The 16,658-nt window shown below is 41.0% G+C and overlaps 1 protein-coding gene across 2 annotated transcripts in view; it reads right to left on the bottom strand.

The window, feature by feature from the left end:
• Positions 1–4,670: 4,670 nt before the first annotated feature.
• LOC139276719 (caspase recruitment domain-containing protein 19-like) overlaps positions 4,671–16,658 on the bottom strand; it is a 60,069-nt gene continuing 48,081 nt past the window's right edge. For both annotated transcript variants that reach the window (XM_070894706.1, XM_070894707.1), the window contains 4 exons: positions 14,575–14,728; positions 13,808–13,876; positions 7,869–7,940; positions 4,671–6,182 (listed from right to left, as the gene is read on the bottom strand). In XM_070894706.1, the coding sequence (XP_070750807.1) occupies positions 6,067–6,182; positions 7,869–7,940; positions 13,808–13,876; positions 14,575–14,728 (411 nt within the window). In that variant the 3' untranslated portion in view covers positions 4,671–6,066. The remainder of the gene's footprint in view (positions 6,183–7,868; positions 7,941–13,807; positions 13,877–14,574; positions 14,729–16,658) is intronic.

The raw sequence follows: 16,658 nt of genomic DNA, 5'->3' as shown, positions 1-16,658 counted from the left end.
ATGATGATGACCAGGGATGAGAGACTTCAGATATATGGAGAGATTAAAGAAACTGGGATTATTCTTCTCAGAGCAGCTGGGATTATTCTTCTTGGAGCAGAGGTTAAGGGAGATTCAACGGAGGTATTCAAAATTATGAACGATTTTGAAGGAATAAACTGGGAGAACCTGCCTGCACTGGCAGGAGGGTTGGTAACCAGAAGACACAGTTTGAAGATCATTGGCAAAAGAACCAGGGAAGAGATGAGAATTTTTTTATACAGAGTTGTCATGAATGCACAGCCTTACAGGATGGTGGAAACAGATTCAATAGCAACTTTAAAAGGGAATTAGATATATACTTGAAAAGGAAACATTGGCTGGGCTATGGGGAAAGTGCAAGGGAGTGAATCTAATCGGATAGCTCTTACAAAGAGCCGGCACAGGCATGATAGACCGAATGAACCCCCTGTAATGCTATATGATTCTATGATACGTAAATTTACGTAAAACCTGCAGCACACAAACAGGCTATTTAGCCCAACTGGTCTATGCTGGTGTTTAGATTTTACATGAGCCTCCTCACACTCTAATTTCCTCTTCACAACCTGTCCCAATATCCTTTTATTCCTTTCTTCCCCGGGTACGCATCAGCCTTCACTTAAAAGCATCAAAGCTATCTGTTTCAACCATTCCATGTGGCAGTAAGTTCCACATTCTCACCAATCTGTGTAAAGAAATTCCTCCTAAATTCTTTACTGATAGTGGCTATCTTATATTTATGCCCCCCTTGTTCTGGACTCGCCCACAAGTGGAAACCTTTTCTCCACATCCACCCTATCGAAGCCCTTCCTAATTTTAAAGACCTCTAAAAGATCTTCTCTTTTCCAGAGAATAGAGTCCCAGCCTGCTCAACCTTTCCGGATAGTTGTATTCTCTCAATTCTGGAAATATCCTTGTAAATCTATTCTGCATTTTCTGCACGGCTTCAGTATCATTTTTGTGATATGGAGGCCAGAATTGCACGCAATATTCCAAGTGTAATCAAATGAAGGTTTTCTATCAATTTAAAGTTACCTCCCTGGTTTTGTATTCTATTCTTCTAGAAATGAACCCCAGTACTTTGTTTGCACTTGTTATGGTCTCACCAATTTGTGTTGTTACTTTTAATGATTTATGTATCTTAAATAAATCTTTTCTAAGATCTACAGTATGGCAGGTCTTGTTTGATGCATATCTGGTTGTAATCTGGGATTTTCTGTTTTACTCAATTGTACGTAACAGGATCTAACTGAAATTATTTTGTGAGCAGCTGAAATAAGATAAGTTACACTATTCATGCAAACCTTTGGAAAAATGAAGCCTGAATCCAGAACCAGGACTTGACTTGGTACCAGAATGCAGAGCTGCAAGATTCCCTGGATGCGACAGTTCATCCATTACATTTTGGAGTCTGTTCAGTCCGGATATGCGCTCCACAAGTATAGTGTTGGTGTGAAGCCAAAAACACTTTGTACCATCTGATAGTTTGAATGCGACATAAATGATCTTTTGAGAGGACGAACCCTTCCTCCATATTTAATCTTTGCTCCCAATCCTTCAGTCTCCCCATTCCAAACACCGGGTTAGATTTAAACTCAGCAGTAATGGAGGTAGCAGCAGAGTTAAAATGGAGGTGGGAGGCTTACCGCCCTGTTGCCACTCTGCTGCCATTTTCCCGGGGTCTTCTGCTGGGTGGGAACCTCATTTTCCTATGCATATTAGGTATGATGTTTCTCTGCTCCCCCCACTCCACCTCTGGATCTCCTTTTTCCCAGCCAGGTTGGCCTCCTGACTGCCCGAAAATGTGCCGGCCTGCAGCCGGCAAGTGCATCGGGATACGAATTTGGCACTTGCAGCCCACCACGTATATGGTAAGGAGGCCTGGCACTCGAAATGGTCCTCCCAATAGTTAAAATCTACACCATTGTCTCCAAGAACATAAGAATTAGGAGCAGGAGTAGGCCATACTGCCCTTCGAGCCTGCTCCGCCATTCAATATCATGGATGATCATCAACCTCCACTTTCCCACCTGATTCCCACATCGCTCAATACCCCTAAAGTCCAAAGATGTATCAATCTTAGCCTTGAATATAATCAAAGACACATCATCAACAGCCCTCTGGGGTAGAGAATTCCAAAGGTTCACAACCCTTTGGGTGAAGAAATTCCTCCTCATCTCAGTCTTAAATGAGCTGAGATAAAGCAGCTCATTTGCTTCCAGCACACTAATAATGCTGTTCTCCAACTAGCCAAATTAAAAACAATAAAGGACAGCCTGTGTTTACTTGCCCTATGGAGAAGTGATTCACATTTCCTTGCTCTTCCTTCTCCTACCATCGACAGCCTACTGGCATCGAGAACTGTCTATGGTGAGAGCACTGGAATAAAATGTGTCTTCTGTCATTGCACAGCACAGGCAATGGTGTACCAATATACCAGGAACAGAGAAAGCTCTTTGATATCAGAATCAATCAGGGAACTATAAATGAAAAAATGGTGAAAGCTGAGAAAGGATTCTTGGGATCAAGTGCAACCAATGGTAAAAACAACCAGACAAGACAATGTCATTGGAAGAAGCTTTCGGATATAGATCACGAAGCATCCTAGAGATTAAATATGAATATTATTAAAAATAAGAAATAGTGTGCAGAATAATATATTGCTATCACATTACAGAAGTCCAAGCATACTGTACATTTTTTTCAAAGATATATATCTTGTCCTCAAATTAAAGTTTGTTTTCTTGCTGGAGTGTTTCACTGTTTTCCACGGAGACTGAATGTGGATATAGTACTGTACATGTCGCTTGTTGATAAACATCTACCGATTGCTAATTGTTCATGATTATAATGGAGCATGTCTTTCTGTCTCTGATAAAAATACAAAAAAAAATAAACCCTGCCGTGATATTGAACACATTTACAAACACCAGACTATACACTCACTTCATTTTTAAACAGATTAACACAAGTTAATTCATAACTTGTTTATGATTTTGCCATTTTCCCCCCCACCTGATGCAAGCAATTTCATGAGTACTGGTTTGCAAAGCATTCGACATGATGACTTAATTCAAATTGCTAGTTCTATTCTGCAGGCCTGAGGTATCAATATAAAGAGGAACTCAATGATTTTCATTTTGGTATAAATGTAGCAGTTGCCACAGAAACAGGCAAAGCCAAACAATTCTTCAGATTTGCCTCTAAATTATTGTAATAGCTCTGGTGTCAGGGACTCTTATTTATGGTAGAATTCTACTTAAAGAAACTTGGGACACAATGAGAGACCGAAACTACCGAATATATCACACTGATGGTTTTATGATTGGTGTGCTGTTTCTTGCTTAATGCTGTCAGAATTATTTTCTCAATGTTACTGTGGAGTCCTCAAACTCCTCCCACTCATGTGTTGCTAGATAATTTTCCTGCCATGTTACTCTGTATCTCTTTTCTGGCTTGCTCCATCTTTAATCATTATTAAGCATGATCCCCCCCACCTCCCCACCCCCGGCTAATTCTCAATACTCTGTTTCTTTAAGAGGTTTTCTGCCTCACTGATGCTCTTCGGTCCACTTGCTCTTTTACCAAACTCAACATTAAACAACGAACACAAAGGGACTCTCCTCTCCCTCCGTGACGGTAACCTGTGACGGTCATAGTGTTAATCACATCCTACTGCCAAGCACCTCTCCTGGGCATAGCATGATACATCACAAAAAAGTTACATCAAGAAGGAACCAACCTTAATATTTAAAATATGTTAAACTACATATGGTAAGGAAGAGTTACGCATCGGGACAGCAGTTCAAATCGCTCAATCTTTATTTCTCACAAGTTATGCTTCCTGATGTGTATCCCCTGTTCAAGTCAAGAACGGTGTGTTCCATGAGAAATGTCAGACAGATGAAGTATCTGCTAGCTCTAGATCTCGCAGTTTCGGTGTTGCAGTATAAATTCCCTGAAGTCATAAAGGCCAAGAATCCAAAGTTTCTTGCAGCTTACAGCTCAGAGTGTGACCATAGTGTCACCAAATCCTTAAACAAGATGCAAGTCAATTTGAACCTTTGGGTTTTCTAAACAAGCTTTACAACCTCAACCAGTCTACCACTTACTGCAATGACTATTATTAAAGGCAATATTTCTTACACTTTAATCCTTGAAAATGAGGGTTGCTCATTTGATAACGTTAGGATTCTGACCTGAGAATTCCTACCATTAGTCATATTTATAATAACATGAAAGCTGCTGAATAGTCAGAGTTTAAATGTCCTGCATTTAATTGCAGGAACATAATTACATTTTCAGCTGCAAATTTAAATACTAAATTGTTTGTTATTCAGAAAGTATGTCAGATAATTGCTCAAAATGTATGCCTCAACTTCCTGCTTCCTGACATATATCTTCTGTTCAACGAATGAGAGGGAAACAGTTTCAAGAAAGACATCAGATGGATGAAGTATCTACTAGTTCCAGTTTCAAGTCTCTCAGTTACCAAAAGATCAATAATGTTTTCTCATCAGAAAAAACGAGCATTATTTGCCCTTTGGTGTTTGTAAGCCTTCAATCCTGTTCCTGTTTACAAATACTGCTGTGCCAAAGTTCAGGTTGCTGATAAGCAAGAAAGTAATTGTAAAGAAAGGTAATGGTAAACCAAGCTAATCTGCAATCTAACATCTTTTAAAAACAATTCATTGTAGAATCACAGCAGATCCAATTGTTGGCTGTTGGCATTACAAGTAATGGTGCTGGTAACTATCAGCAGTCAGGACCTTATTGTAGCAAGGTCTGAGAGATTTAGTTTTGTTCTAGAAATGAGAAAATTAGTAACAAAAGGGCTTCAGTATTTAATGCAAGATTCAATCAGCAAATGGTCAGATATTTTATTACAGATATAAAAATGTCTCTTTAAACTACTTATTTCCATCCTGGTTCAAGTTGACAATGGAGAATGGGAGTAGCAGTCACAAAGTCAAAGTGCCACACTGCCCGACCTCAGAGTCTAAACTCCAAGTGGCATTCCCATTCTCCACACATTCAATTAAGGCCTTTCGCAACTGCACCCACATGGTGATTATTTGGTGCCTCTTTCCACCAAGAGACGAGACTATCTAATGCTGCCAGTATACTGCATTCAATCACGAGCCAGGTGTCAAGATCTTTGCTTTCCCTGTGCTACAAGTGCAGCTTAACACTGATGGTTTTTCTCCAATCATTGGCAGTATTGATGTAAGCAAGAACACCTCAGGAGGTTGCCTTACATTGGTCTCACACAGCTACACTGTAACTGCAATCACTGTGAATTTGGTCTTTTATCTTTTTTTTAAAGCTCTGGTGGTTTAAGAGGCTGCCTTCCTTTTCAACAAATTAGAATTTTCTGATAGGAAAGCCAGCTCTTTATATATACATATAATCAGTAAAAAAAATATACCAGTAGTAGGAAATCACTCCAGCTATCTGTTTCAGCAGGTTTGCATGGAGCTCTGCTATCATCACCTCCACGTAGCTATGCAAGCAGACAGTATAGCTGCATACAACATGCTTTAATAGTCCTGTCACTGCACTTGCACCCAGTATAATTGCAGTGTATAACTCATCTAGAACAATCTCCAGAGCTCTCAATAAGAGGTAAGCTTCATTACAAATCACTGAACACTTGGAATTTATTTTCTGTTGAGGGTCAGTGAGCTATCCAAAACAGCTGGCTTAAATCTTACAGTTACAGTACTTTAATTAAAAAGGATGGATAGCTGAATATCTGTTTTTGCATATCAGCTGCCAGCACTGTGTGGGCATAGGAGGTAAAAGCCACATGCTTTTCTTGATATTGCAGATTATACCATTGTCTTATTTGAGATTTATGGCCCACATCAGTGCTGAAAGGTGGTAACAATATTTTTGGCAAGCACGTTTACTTTAAATACAAATAGATAAACATAGTCATCTTTGGTACCGGCAGACAAACTGTCCCGTAAAATGAAAGTCTATGTATTCCCAGTCTTTTGTTCATGAGGCAGACATGCTAGTTGCTGAAGTGCTGCTCTTTCATTAGTTGCTCTTTGACTGGTCTTCAAAGTACGCTAACAAGTACCTTCGAGCTCGTCTTCCAACACCAAGAGAAGAGAATCCTAGGATCTTCTTTGCAGCACTTTCAAACTTAGTATCTGCAGACAAAATGATAAATAAATAAATCACTCTGCAATGTCAATTTCAAAAACGGAAATAGACAGTCTGACTGCTAACTTTAAAGTATTAATTTCTGAACCATTGATAAATAAAATAAATAATTTATATGTCACGAATCATTAGATTAGACTACAAGAAGCTGATCTGCAGTCAATTCATAAGCAGTCATGAGTGAAATTACCGAAAAGCATTTTCTTACATCCTGTTTAGTGGCTCACGCTCGCTGCCTTCAATGGATTGAGATCTGGGCACAAGGTGTCTTTCAACACAAAACTAATATTGTTATATCACCTGATCATCAATCATTTTGGACTTCGGTTAACTGTGTGATGTAGTTAAAATCATTGATGATCAGATAGATTTCATCCACACAACTTCATGAAATTGCGCATTTTAACCTTATAGGTAGGTTTGCTTCCCACCACTGGATATTAAACAACAAAAAAATCACATTGCAAAACTGACTGGCAGCCCAATCCTTTTTCACCTGGTGTTGTGGCAAGAGAGCTTCATAAAGTAACCTTCCTGTCCTTTTGAGTTCATGCATCACCTTCAGTAGCATCCAATTAAATATATGTGACAAGGGAAAAGTGACATTGACGCCTGCTGAACACAGTTCACAAAATGACTGTGAAACTTTCAATTACATACAATTACTTGTTTCCATCCCCACATCCATTACCAAGACAACTTTCTACCACCTTTGCAACATCACTTGCCTCCACTCCTACCTCTCCCCATTGCTCCAAAACCCCAATTCTAATTCAGAATCGAAATACTGCAGATGCTGGAAATCTGAAATAGAAACAGAAAATGCTGGAAACACTCAGCAGGTCAGGCAGCATCTGTTTTTTTGTTATGTTAATTGAGGGATAAATATTGGTCAAGATACCAGAGATAACTCCCCTGTTTTTCTTTGAAATAGTGTCATGGGATCTTTTACATCCACCTGAGAGGGCAGACAGGGCCTCGGTTTAATGTTTCATTCGAAAGACGGCGTGTCCGACAGTGCAGCATGCCCTCAGTACTGAACTGGAGTGTCAGCCTAGATCTTTGTGCTCAAGTACCTGGAGTGCGACTTGAATCCACAACCCTCTGACTCAGAGGCGAGAGTGCTACCCACACATGTACTTCAACTGAACTTGTTTTTAAATTTAACTTCTTCAGATGCCCTTGAATCTGCATTAACTGTTCTGATTGAACAAACAGTGGCACACTATTTAATGCATGTTAAAAAGATAAACCCTGCATTGATTCTTTAGTAAAGTTAGGAATTCCCTTTATAAGACTTAAATGCACAAAAATCAGTGGTTTCACAAAGCTGATTTATATGAGTGTGAGTAAATAGAGGTTTACTTTAATCATACAGCTAGAGATACTCAAATATAAAAGGCACTGCAGCTGCACAAACGCTATGCATTCTTTAGACTTTTCTGCAGCCTGTGTAAATCTAACCATTAAAAAGCAAAACCTTTCTGTCTGCCTCATTATCTTGTCTATCTTTTTATCTCATAATACTCTTGTGAAGTGCCTTGGGACATTTCACTACATTAAAAGCATTATATAAATACAAGTTGTTGTGGCCTGGAGACTATGGGGCAGACATAACATTCTAACATTAGTTTAATTCATCACTTTTTAAAAAACTCATTATATACTCTTACCTTCTTTACAGTAATACAGAAGGAAAGCCAATCCTGCTGCAACACTAAAACAAGCCAGAAAAAACACAGGACCTGAAAATGAATGCAACACTCAATGACATAATTTATTATGGATTTTAGAATAAGAGTTGAATTAGATTGCTGGACCAGTTACATGACTATTTTACTCAAACGAGTTAATCATAACACAGGCCTTTTTAAAAATTCGTTCATGGGATGTAGACGTCGCTGGCAAGGTCAGCATTTATAGCCCATCCCTAATTGCCCTTGAGAAGGTGGTGGTGAGCCACCTTCTTGAACCGCTGCAGTCCTTGTGGTGAAGGTACTCCCACAGTGCTGTTAGGGAGGGAGTTCCAGGATTTTGACCCAGCAACAATGAAGGAACGGCGATATACTTCCAAGTCAAGATGGTGTGTAACTTGGAGGGGAACCTGCAAGTGATGGTGTTCCCATGTGCCTGTTGCCCTTGTCCTTCTAGGTGCTAGAGATCACAGATTTGGGAGGTTCTGCCAAAGAAGCCTTGGCGAGTTGCTGCAGTGCATCTTGTAGATGGTACACACTGCAGCCACGGTGCGCCAGTGGTGAAGGAAGTGAATGTTTAAGGTGCAACCAAGTGGGCTGCTTTGGTCCTGGATGTTGTTGAGCTTTTTGAGTGCTGTTGGAACTGCACTCATCCAGGCAAGTGGCGAGTATTCCATTACACTCCTGACTTGTGTCTTGTAGATGGCGGAAAGGCCTTGGGGAGTCAGGAGGCGAGACTCTAGAGAAAGCAAACAAGAGCTCTGAAGCCCAAGGCTTGTATTAAGGACAATTAGGGATGGAGAATAAATGCTGGCCTTGCCAGCGATGCCCATATCTCTGAATGAATTTAAAAAAAAACATATCCACGCCTTTAGTTTATATAAACTCTGAAGTTAATGGAACCAGAACAAATTTACCATATACATATGGATCTCCTGTTCTGCATGTTACCTACTGTCAGAATTGAAAACAGTTTCAAAATATACAATAAAAATGAATGATATTTATTTGAATGTATTCATAGAAACATAGAAACATAGAAAATAGGTGCAGGAGTAGGCCATTCGGCCCTTCTAGCCTGCACCGCCATTCAATGAGTTCATGGCTGAACATGCAACTTCAGTACCCCATTCCTGCTTTCTCACCATACCCCTTGATTCCCCTAGTAGTAAGGACTTCATCTAACTCCTTTTTGAATATATTTAGTGAATTGGCCTCAACAACTTTCTGTGGTAGAGAATTCCACAGGTTCACCACTCTCTGGGTGAAGAAATTCCTCCTCATCTCAGTCCTAAATGGCTTCCCCCTTATCCTTAGACTGTGTCCCCTGGTTCTGGACTTCCCCAACATTGGGAACATTCTTCCTGCATCTAACCTGTCTAACCCCGTCAGAATTTTAAACGTTTCTATGAGGTCCCCTCTCATTCTTCTGAACTCCAGTGAATACAAGCCCAGTTGATCCAGTCTTTCTTGATAGGTCAGTCCCGCCATCCCGGGAATCAGTCTGGTGAACCTTCGCTGCACTCCCTCAATAGCAAGAATGTCCTTCCTCAGGTTAGGAGACCAAAACTGTACACAATACTCCAGGTGTGGCCTCACCAAGGCCCTGTACAATTGTAGCAACACCTCCCTGCCCTTGTACTCAAATCCCCTCGCTATGAAGGCCAACATGCCATTTGCTTTCTTAACCGCCTGCTGTACCTGCATGCCAACCTTCAATGACTGATGTACCATGACACCCAGGTCTCGTTGCACCTCTCCTTTTCCTAATCTGTCACCATTCAGATAATAGTCTGTCTCTCTGTTTTTACCACCAAAGTGGATAACCTCACATTTATCCACATTATACTTCATCTGCCATGCATTTGCCCACTCACCTAACCTATCCAAGTCGCTCTGCAGCCTCATAGAATCCTCCTTGCAGCTCACACTGCCACCCAACTTAGTGTCATCCGCAAATTTGGAGATACTACATTTAATCCCCTCGTCTAAATCATTAATGTACAGTGTAAACAGCTGGGGCCCCAGCACAGAACCTTGCGGTACCCCACTAGTCACTGCCTGCCATTCTGAAAAGTCCCCATTTACTCCTACTCTTTGCTTCCTGTCTGACAACCAGTTCTCAATCCATGTCAGCACACTACCCCCAATCCCATGTGCTTTAACTTTGCACATTAATCTCTTGTGTGGGACCTTGTCGAAAGCCTTCTGAAAGTCCAAATATACCACATCGACTGGTTCTCCCTTGTCCACTCTACTGGAAACATCCTCAAAAAATTCCAGAAGATTTGTCAAGCATGATTTCCCTTTCACAAATCCATGCTGACTTGGACCTATCATATTACCTCTTTCCAAATGCACTGCGATCACATCCTTAATAATTGATTCCATCATTTTACCCACTACCGATGTCAGGCTGACCGGTCTGTAATTCCCTGTTTTCTCTCTCCCTCCTTTTTTAAAAAGTGGGGTTACATTGGCTACCCTCCACTCCATAGGATCTGATCCAGAGTCAATGGAATGTTGGAAAATGACTGTCAATGCATCCACTATTTCCAAGGCCACCTCCTTAAGTACTCTGGGATGCAGTCCATCAGGCCCTGGGGATTTATCGGCCTTCAATCCCATCAATTTCCCCAACACAATTTCCCGACTAATAAGGATTTCCCTCAGTTCCTCCTCCTTACTAGACCCTCCGACCCCTTTTATATCCGGAAGGTTGTTTGTGTCCTCCTCAGTGAATACCGAACCAAAGTACTTGTTCAATTGGTCCGCCATTTCTTTGTTCCCCGTTATGACTTCCCCTGATTCTGACTGCAGGGGACCTACGTTTGTCTTTACTAACCTTTTTCTCTTTACATATCTATAGAAACTTTTGCAATCCGTCTTAATGTTCCCTGCAAGCTTCTTCTCGTACTCCATTTTCCCTGCCCTAATCAAACCCTTTGTCCTCCTCTGCTGAGTTCTAAATTTCTCCCAGTCCCCGGGTTCTCTGCTATTTCTGGCCAATTTGTATGCCACTTCCTTGGCTTTAATGCTATCCCTGATTTCCCTTGATAGCCACGGTTGAGCCACCTTCCCTTTTTTATTTTTACGACAGACAGGAATGTACAATTGTTGTAGTTCATCCATGCGGTCTCTAAATGTCTGCCATTGCCCATCCACAGTCAACCCCTTCAGTATCATTCGCCAATCTATCCTAGCCAATTCACGCCTCATACCTTCAAAGTTACCCTTCTTTAAGTTCTGGACCATGGTCTCTGAATTAACTGTTTCATTCTCCATCCTAATGCAGAATTCCACCATATTATGGTCACTCTTCCCCAAGGGGCCTCGCACAACGAGATTGCTAATTAATCCTCTCTCATTACACAACACCCAGTCTAAGATGGCCTCCCCCCTAGTTGGTTCCTCGACATATTGGTCTAAAAAACCATCCCTTATGCACTCCAGGAAATCCTCCTCTACCGTATTGCTTCCAGTTTGGTTAACCCAATCTATGTGCATATTAAAGTCACCCATTATAACTGCTGCACCTTTATTGCACGCACCCCTAATTTCATGTTTGATGCCCTCCCCAACATCACTACTACTGTTTGGAGGTCTGTACACAACTCCCAATGTTGGAACAGTATTTTGGTGCTTGAATCCACTGTGGCATAAAGCAGTACGATGCATGGTCAGTCTAACCCTTTTTGTACAGCAAGTTAACTCAACAATGCTATTTTTTTACCTTGTTCTACCTGGGTCTCTGTCTATAAGACACTCCTCTAGACATGTTATTCTCTCTAAATTAAATGAACCATCGGGTGGAAATGGCCTGTTTTCACCTTTAGTCCATTTTACCCATTTTTTTAGGTGGTCAATTGAAGACTGACCACAATTCTGGAGCATAAAATAGGCTGGTGTGCCCTTTGGTGGTGTTTTACTTGCTCTGGCACCCATTCTGGATGATTAAGATTTTTCACAGTTTCTGATCTCACAATCCTTTCGGTCAACCGAGTTCTCTACGCCCACTTCTCCTGGCCGTCACGTGGCCTGAAAAGGCTCTTAATTCGGACTCAGTCTGGGTGTGTGAGATATGTTGACATGAACCAACCGTAGTTGATCAATCAGTTACTGTTTCTTTTCTCAAATCAATCTTTGTTTTTTTTTTTCCGAATCACAATTTTCCCTAGTGACTCTTCCCGTTTCTCTAATTACAATGTCGCACAAATGTATTGAACACAACAGTATAACAAAGACAACTAGGACAAACAACATTCACGCGGGTATACAAATCATGGCCTTAAAGTCTATATAAACAAATAGTCAATTCTCAGTCTGCGTTGTACACCACTACAGTCCGAGTCCTTAGCTTATCTTAATAAAATTTATGGTCCTATCACACAAGGACCCTGTCCCTTCTAAGGCAGTCCTATCGCACAAGGAACTTTCCCTTTAAGGACTTGTATTATCCTATCGAACAAGGATAATTACCTTTATGGTCCTATCTCACAAGGACTCTGATCCTCACAAGAATCACCTTAATTTATGGTCCTATCGCACAAGGACCCTGATCTTATCACATAAGGACCGTCGATCGATAGCGCTCTTTTTACCTTTTCCTAATGAAAATCTCCCCGGGCTGTTTCAAGATATTTCCAGGATCAGATCCTTTCTGCCTACAAGCTGAGAAGGAAATGATTACAAAAATAACTTTTGCTCTTAAATGTCGAGTCTCATAGATCGCAGTACCTCCACTGTGGACAACAGATTACATATGCGATTCAACAGTAAAGAGACCTCTTGTGAGCAAAAGGCTCATCTTATTCTGGCCAGTGAAGCCCTTCACTGAAGAGGCACTATGCCGGCATCTGTTTACTCACAGGTTAGAGAGTAAGCGATCTCGGTAGAACCTCCCAAAGTAACTGTCGAAATCTCGACTCACAATATACGACTCTGACACCTTCAGCTCCGGCAGATATTCTTTTAATTTTTACTTGCAGCAAGGGAAGAGTCTCACTCAGTCAAAGGCTAAGTGAAAACCTCCAATATGGTACAGTTTCACGAGGTATTTATACAGTAAAAAACAAGTTATGGTCCCATCCTGTGTATTGGTTCTGCCTTTGCAGTCAGCAAATACAGATAAAGAGTATTTATCACATTCTTGTCCTGACATTGTTTCCAAATGTCTCCTTTGTCAGAGTTATTGGTGGGCCAGTCAGCCATTACTCGACTAGGGTGTGATAATGTGCTATTACCGGCCTTGCATTGTGTCAGGATTGTCCAGTTTCCTGGTCAGTTATTTGGGCCCATGATTTTCATAGTGGTTGATTGGATACTTGGCTTCTTGCATACTATAAATGAGTTCTGTACAAGAGATAATGGCTGGTAATTTGATTATCTCTTAGGGGGGTGAATTGGTGCTGCATGGATAATACAGGGGAGCACAATGGGTGGTACTTGTCTCAGCAGGACAGTTTAATGTTGTCTGGTGGCTATTAATCAGCTATCAGCAGTTTCAATCCAGGTTAGCATGTTTATGAAAACAAACTGTCTGTTGCGGAAGTTTCTGGAAGGACCAGGACTTCATTTTGTTTTATGTCAAAAAGGGTACAAAAAACAGTGTAATGCAGCTTTAAAAAATACATTTCCACATACTGACATAGTTGTTGGTGAAATAAAACCTTAAAAAGGACAGAAGTGCAAACTTTATTATTTTACATAATAAATTCATATTGAAGTTTATTGTTTTCAAAAATGATTTTTGTGAGCTTTCCCTGCACTACTATTTATTGTGAAATATTCATTTTGACACAACACTAATGTCAATCAAACACAGTAATTATATAAAACAGAAGTTCAGAGTATTGTTACACATTTTTGTATCAACTGCTCATTTAGTTCAAAAAAATTGTATTTTAAAAATGAATTACCTCTGTCATTGAGTATGTATTTCTCCCTGCTGTAGGTATCCATGTTAACTCCCATTGATCCTGTTGTTACTGTGAAAAAATTGAATGCAGTTACTATTTAGTTTCACTTTTCTGCACTGTGCAAACAAACACAATCTAAAGTGCTGTATGTCAGAACAGGTTAAGACGTCATGCACTCCAAAAGATTGCGTGTATTGGTCTTTGGAGCAATCACACCGTGCAAGACTTTAAAGGAGCACGGTCAGCACAACAAAATTATTTGGCAAACTTGATTTTTGTTTTGGGGAGGGAAGTAACCAGATGTGCATCACTTTCGTCATGACAAAGTCACACGCAAGTGAAATGATAATGAGGTAGATTTTCTTCATCACCTGGGCCATTGGATCATGTACGCTTTATAGAGCCTACCCATTTTCATTCCTTTGAAATCAACCAAACCCAATACTGTATCCAACTAATCTCCACACATCCCCAACTGCAGATCACTGGATAGTGATCAAGACTAAATGCAGACTTCCAACCATATTCAGGTTAAGATTATTACTGAAGGATAGCACGACAGCATTGAGCCACCAGAACATGACTGTGGTTAGCACATTCTTGTTTACAACAAAATTAACTCTGATGTGATCCATGGTGTTTGTGTGTTATACAGATAATATTAAATTGTACAATTAACTCATTAACTGTTAGAGCTTGCATAAAATCCAATATTACAAGTGAAAAGAGTCACTTTAATTAATATTTTCAGGAAGTCGAAAACTTACTGGCCAGATATTTACTTGGCAGGTTGCTATATATCTGTGCATCATTTATCTCCAAGGCATTGTAAAATTCCTTACAGGCTCTGCTGTTCTTGTTCTGCAGATGAAGGAGGAGCTCAGATATTCTAGCACACACTGGAGTATTTACATTCCTAAACTGTTGGAATAAAGTGCAAGGTTCAGTATGAATATCACCAGATCAGCAACACATCAGGACAAGTTTTAATTTACCTTCATTTGGTGACTGGACCATTGATCTTAATGATGTCAGCCTTGGCTCAGTGGGTAGCACTCTCGCCTCGAGTCAGATGGTTCAAATCCAACTCCAGGGACTTGAGCACAAAATCTAGGCTGACACTCCAGTGCAGTTCTGAGCGAGTGTTGTGCTGTCAGCGATGCTGTTTTTTGGATGCGGCATGAAACAGAGATCCCGTCATCCCTCTCAGCCGGACGTAAAATATCCCATGGCTCTGAAGGAAAAAAATTTGCAGGGCTATGGGGAAAGGGACTCACTGAAGTCCTTTTGCAGAGAGCTGGCACAGGCTCAACGGGCCGAATGGCCTCCTTCTGTGCTGTAACTATTCTATGATTCTATTCAAAGAAGAGCAGGGGAGTTCACCCTGGTATCCTGGTCAAGATTTAGCCCTGAACTGACACCTAAAAAGCAGATTATCTGGTCATTGCCATATTGCTGTTTGTGGGACCTGACAGTGTGCAAATTGCCTGCCACGTATCTTATGGTGACAGAACTTCAAAAGTACTTCATTGGCTGTAAATCACTTTGATTGTGAAAGGTGCTATATAAATGCAAGTCTTTCTTTTTGAATTTCAGCTGTGTCCTGATATTTAATTTGGCAAAATGAAAGTTAAAGGTTTGTTCAGATTCTTGTGACTCGGTTGTTGATGTATGCAGCGTCATCTGTACGAGAAGCTGCGGTTCATTTGCCACCATCCAGTTAATTTCTCGATCAAGATTTTGCTGATGGATTTTTAGAAAACTTTTTGACCTTAAACAAAAGCCCTAATAAACAATATAATCAATGAAGAACTCTACAATAAAAGGAGGCATGAAGATCAAAAGATATTAAAGCACGAGCAACTGCTCACTGTACCTTTTTTATTTATGCTGAAAAATGAACACAGCTCTATCCAGGCAGTTGTCACCAGTTTGGGAGACTACCTTAACTGAAGAATACTGAAAAGATATTATTTGCACTAATAGAAACTCTAACCTTTACTGGAATAAAAATAAATCATGGTCAAATTGTCTGATATAATGCTTTAATCTTGATAGCAAGCTTGTTACAAATGAAGGTTATGCCTTTGTGTTCAGCAGTCAAGAGCAGGAAGAGTCAAAGGGGTGGGTTTTCGGCTCCTCTCCGCTCTGTTTTTTGCCCCGGAGCAGCGGCAATGGCGGCGTTGAGGTGTTCTGGCCGGGCGGCCAGCCTCCAGCGCCCCGCAGGGATCCTTGGGTCCGGTTTTGCAGCGGCACGGAACAGCACTGCCCGGAAGAGCTGCACCAGTGTGCAACGCCCCTGGTTGCGACATGGGGCGAGTTTTGACTCTTGCCCGACCCGTACGCCCCAAAGCGCGCCCCGCAGTGAATACCTGGGCAATCAGGCGTACAACAATTCCGACAGTGGAGGGGTACATAATGGACTCCTAAGGTAAGTGTGATTGTTTTTTCTTTTAATTTTTTTTTGCAATTTATGTTGCGCTGGCGTGGGCAATGTTTATGTGGCTTTTTTTAGGCCCCCCCCCAGGTGTCTCTCGGAGTGCTCCCAGCCCGGCACTTTAGCTCGGGAGTTTCCCATGGTAGCGCCCAAGAGAGGTGTACAACGCCTCCCTTAGCGCTGCACCCACTGGCTCTGGGCCCAGCTGCCCAATGTTACTTACTGAGGCGCAAACTGTTCCCAGGTGCAAACTTAACCGCTCCGCCGACATTACCGCCCGAAAAACATCAAAGCCAAAAATCCAGCCCTTTAAACAGTTTTAATTGAGAAATTCAAGGACAAGAATGATAAAGATGTCTGTACACAGTAGTATTAGATTGTTTTCAAAACTGAGTTCACAGAGCAGTCCAACAT

The sequence above is a fragment of the Pristiophorus japonicus genome, chromosome 12, assembly GCF_044704955.1.
Source record: "Pristiophorus japonicus isolate sPriJap1 chromosome 12, sPriJap1.hap1, whole genome shotgun sequence".
Classification (NCBI taxonomy): domain Eukaryota; kingdom Metazoa; phylum Chordata; class Chondrichthyes; family Pristiophoridae; genus Pristiophorus; species Pristiophorus japonicus.
Note: the sequence above shows the minus strand (reverse complement) of the source record. Positions and strands in the feature narration are given on the sequence as shown.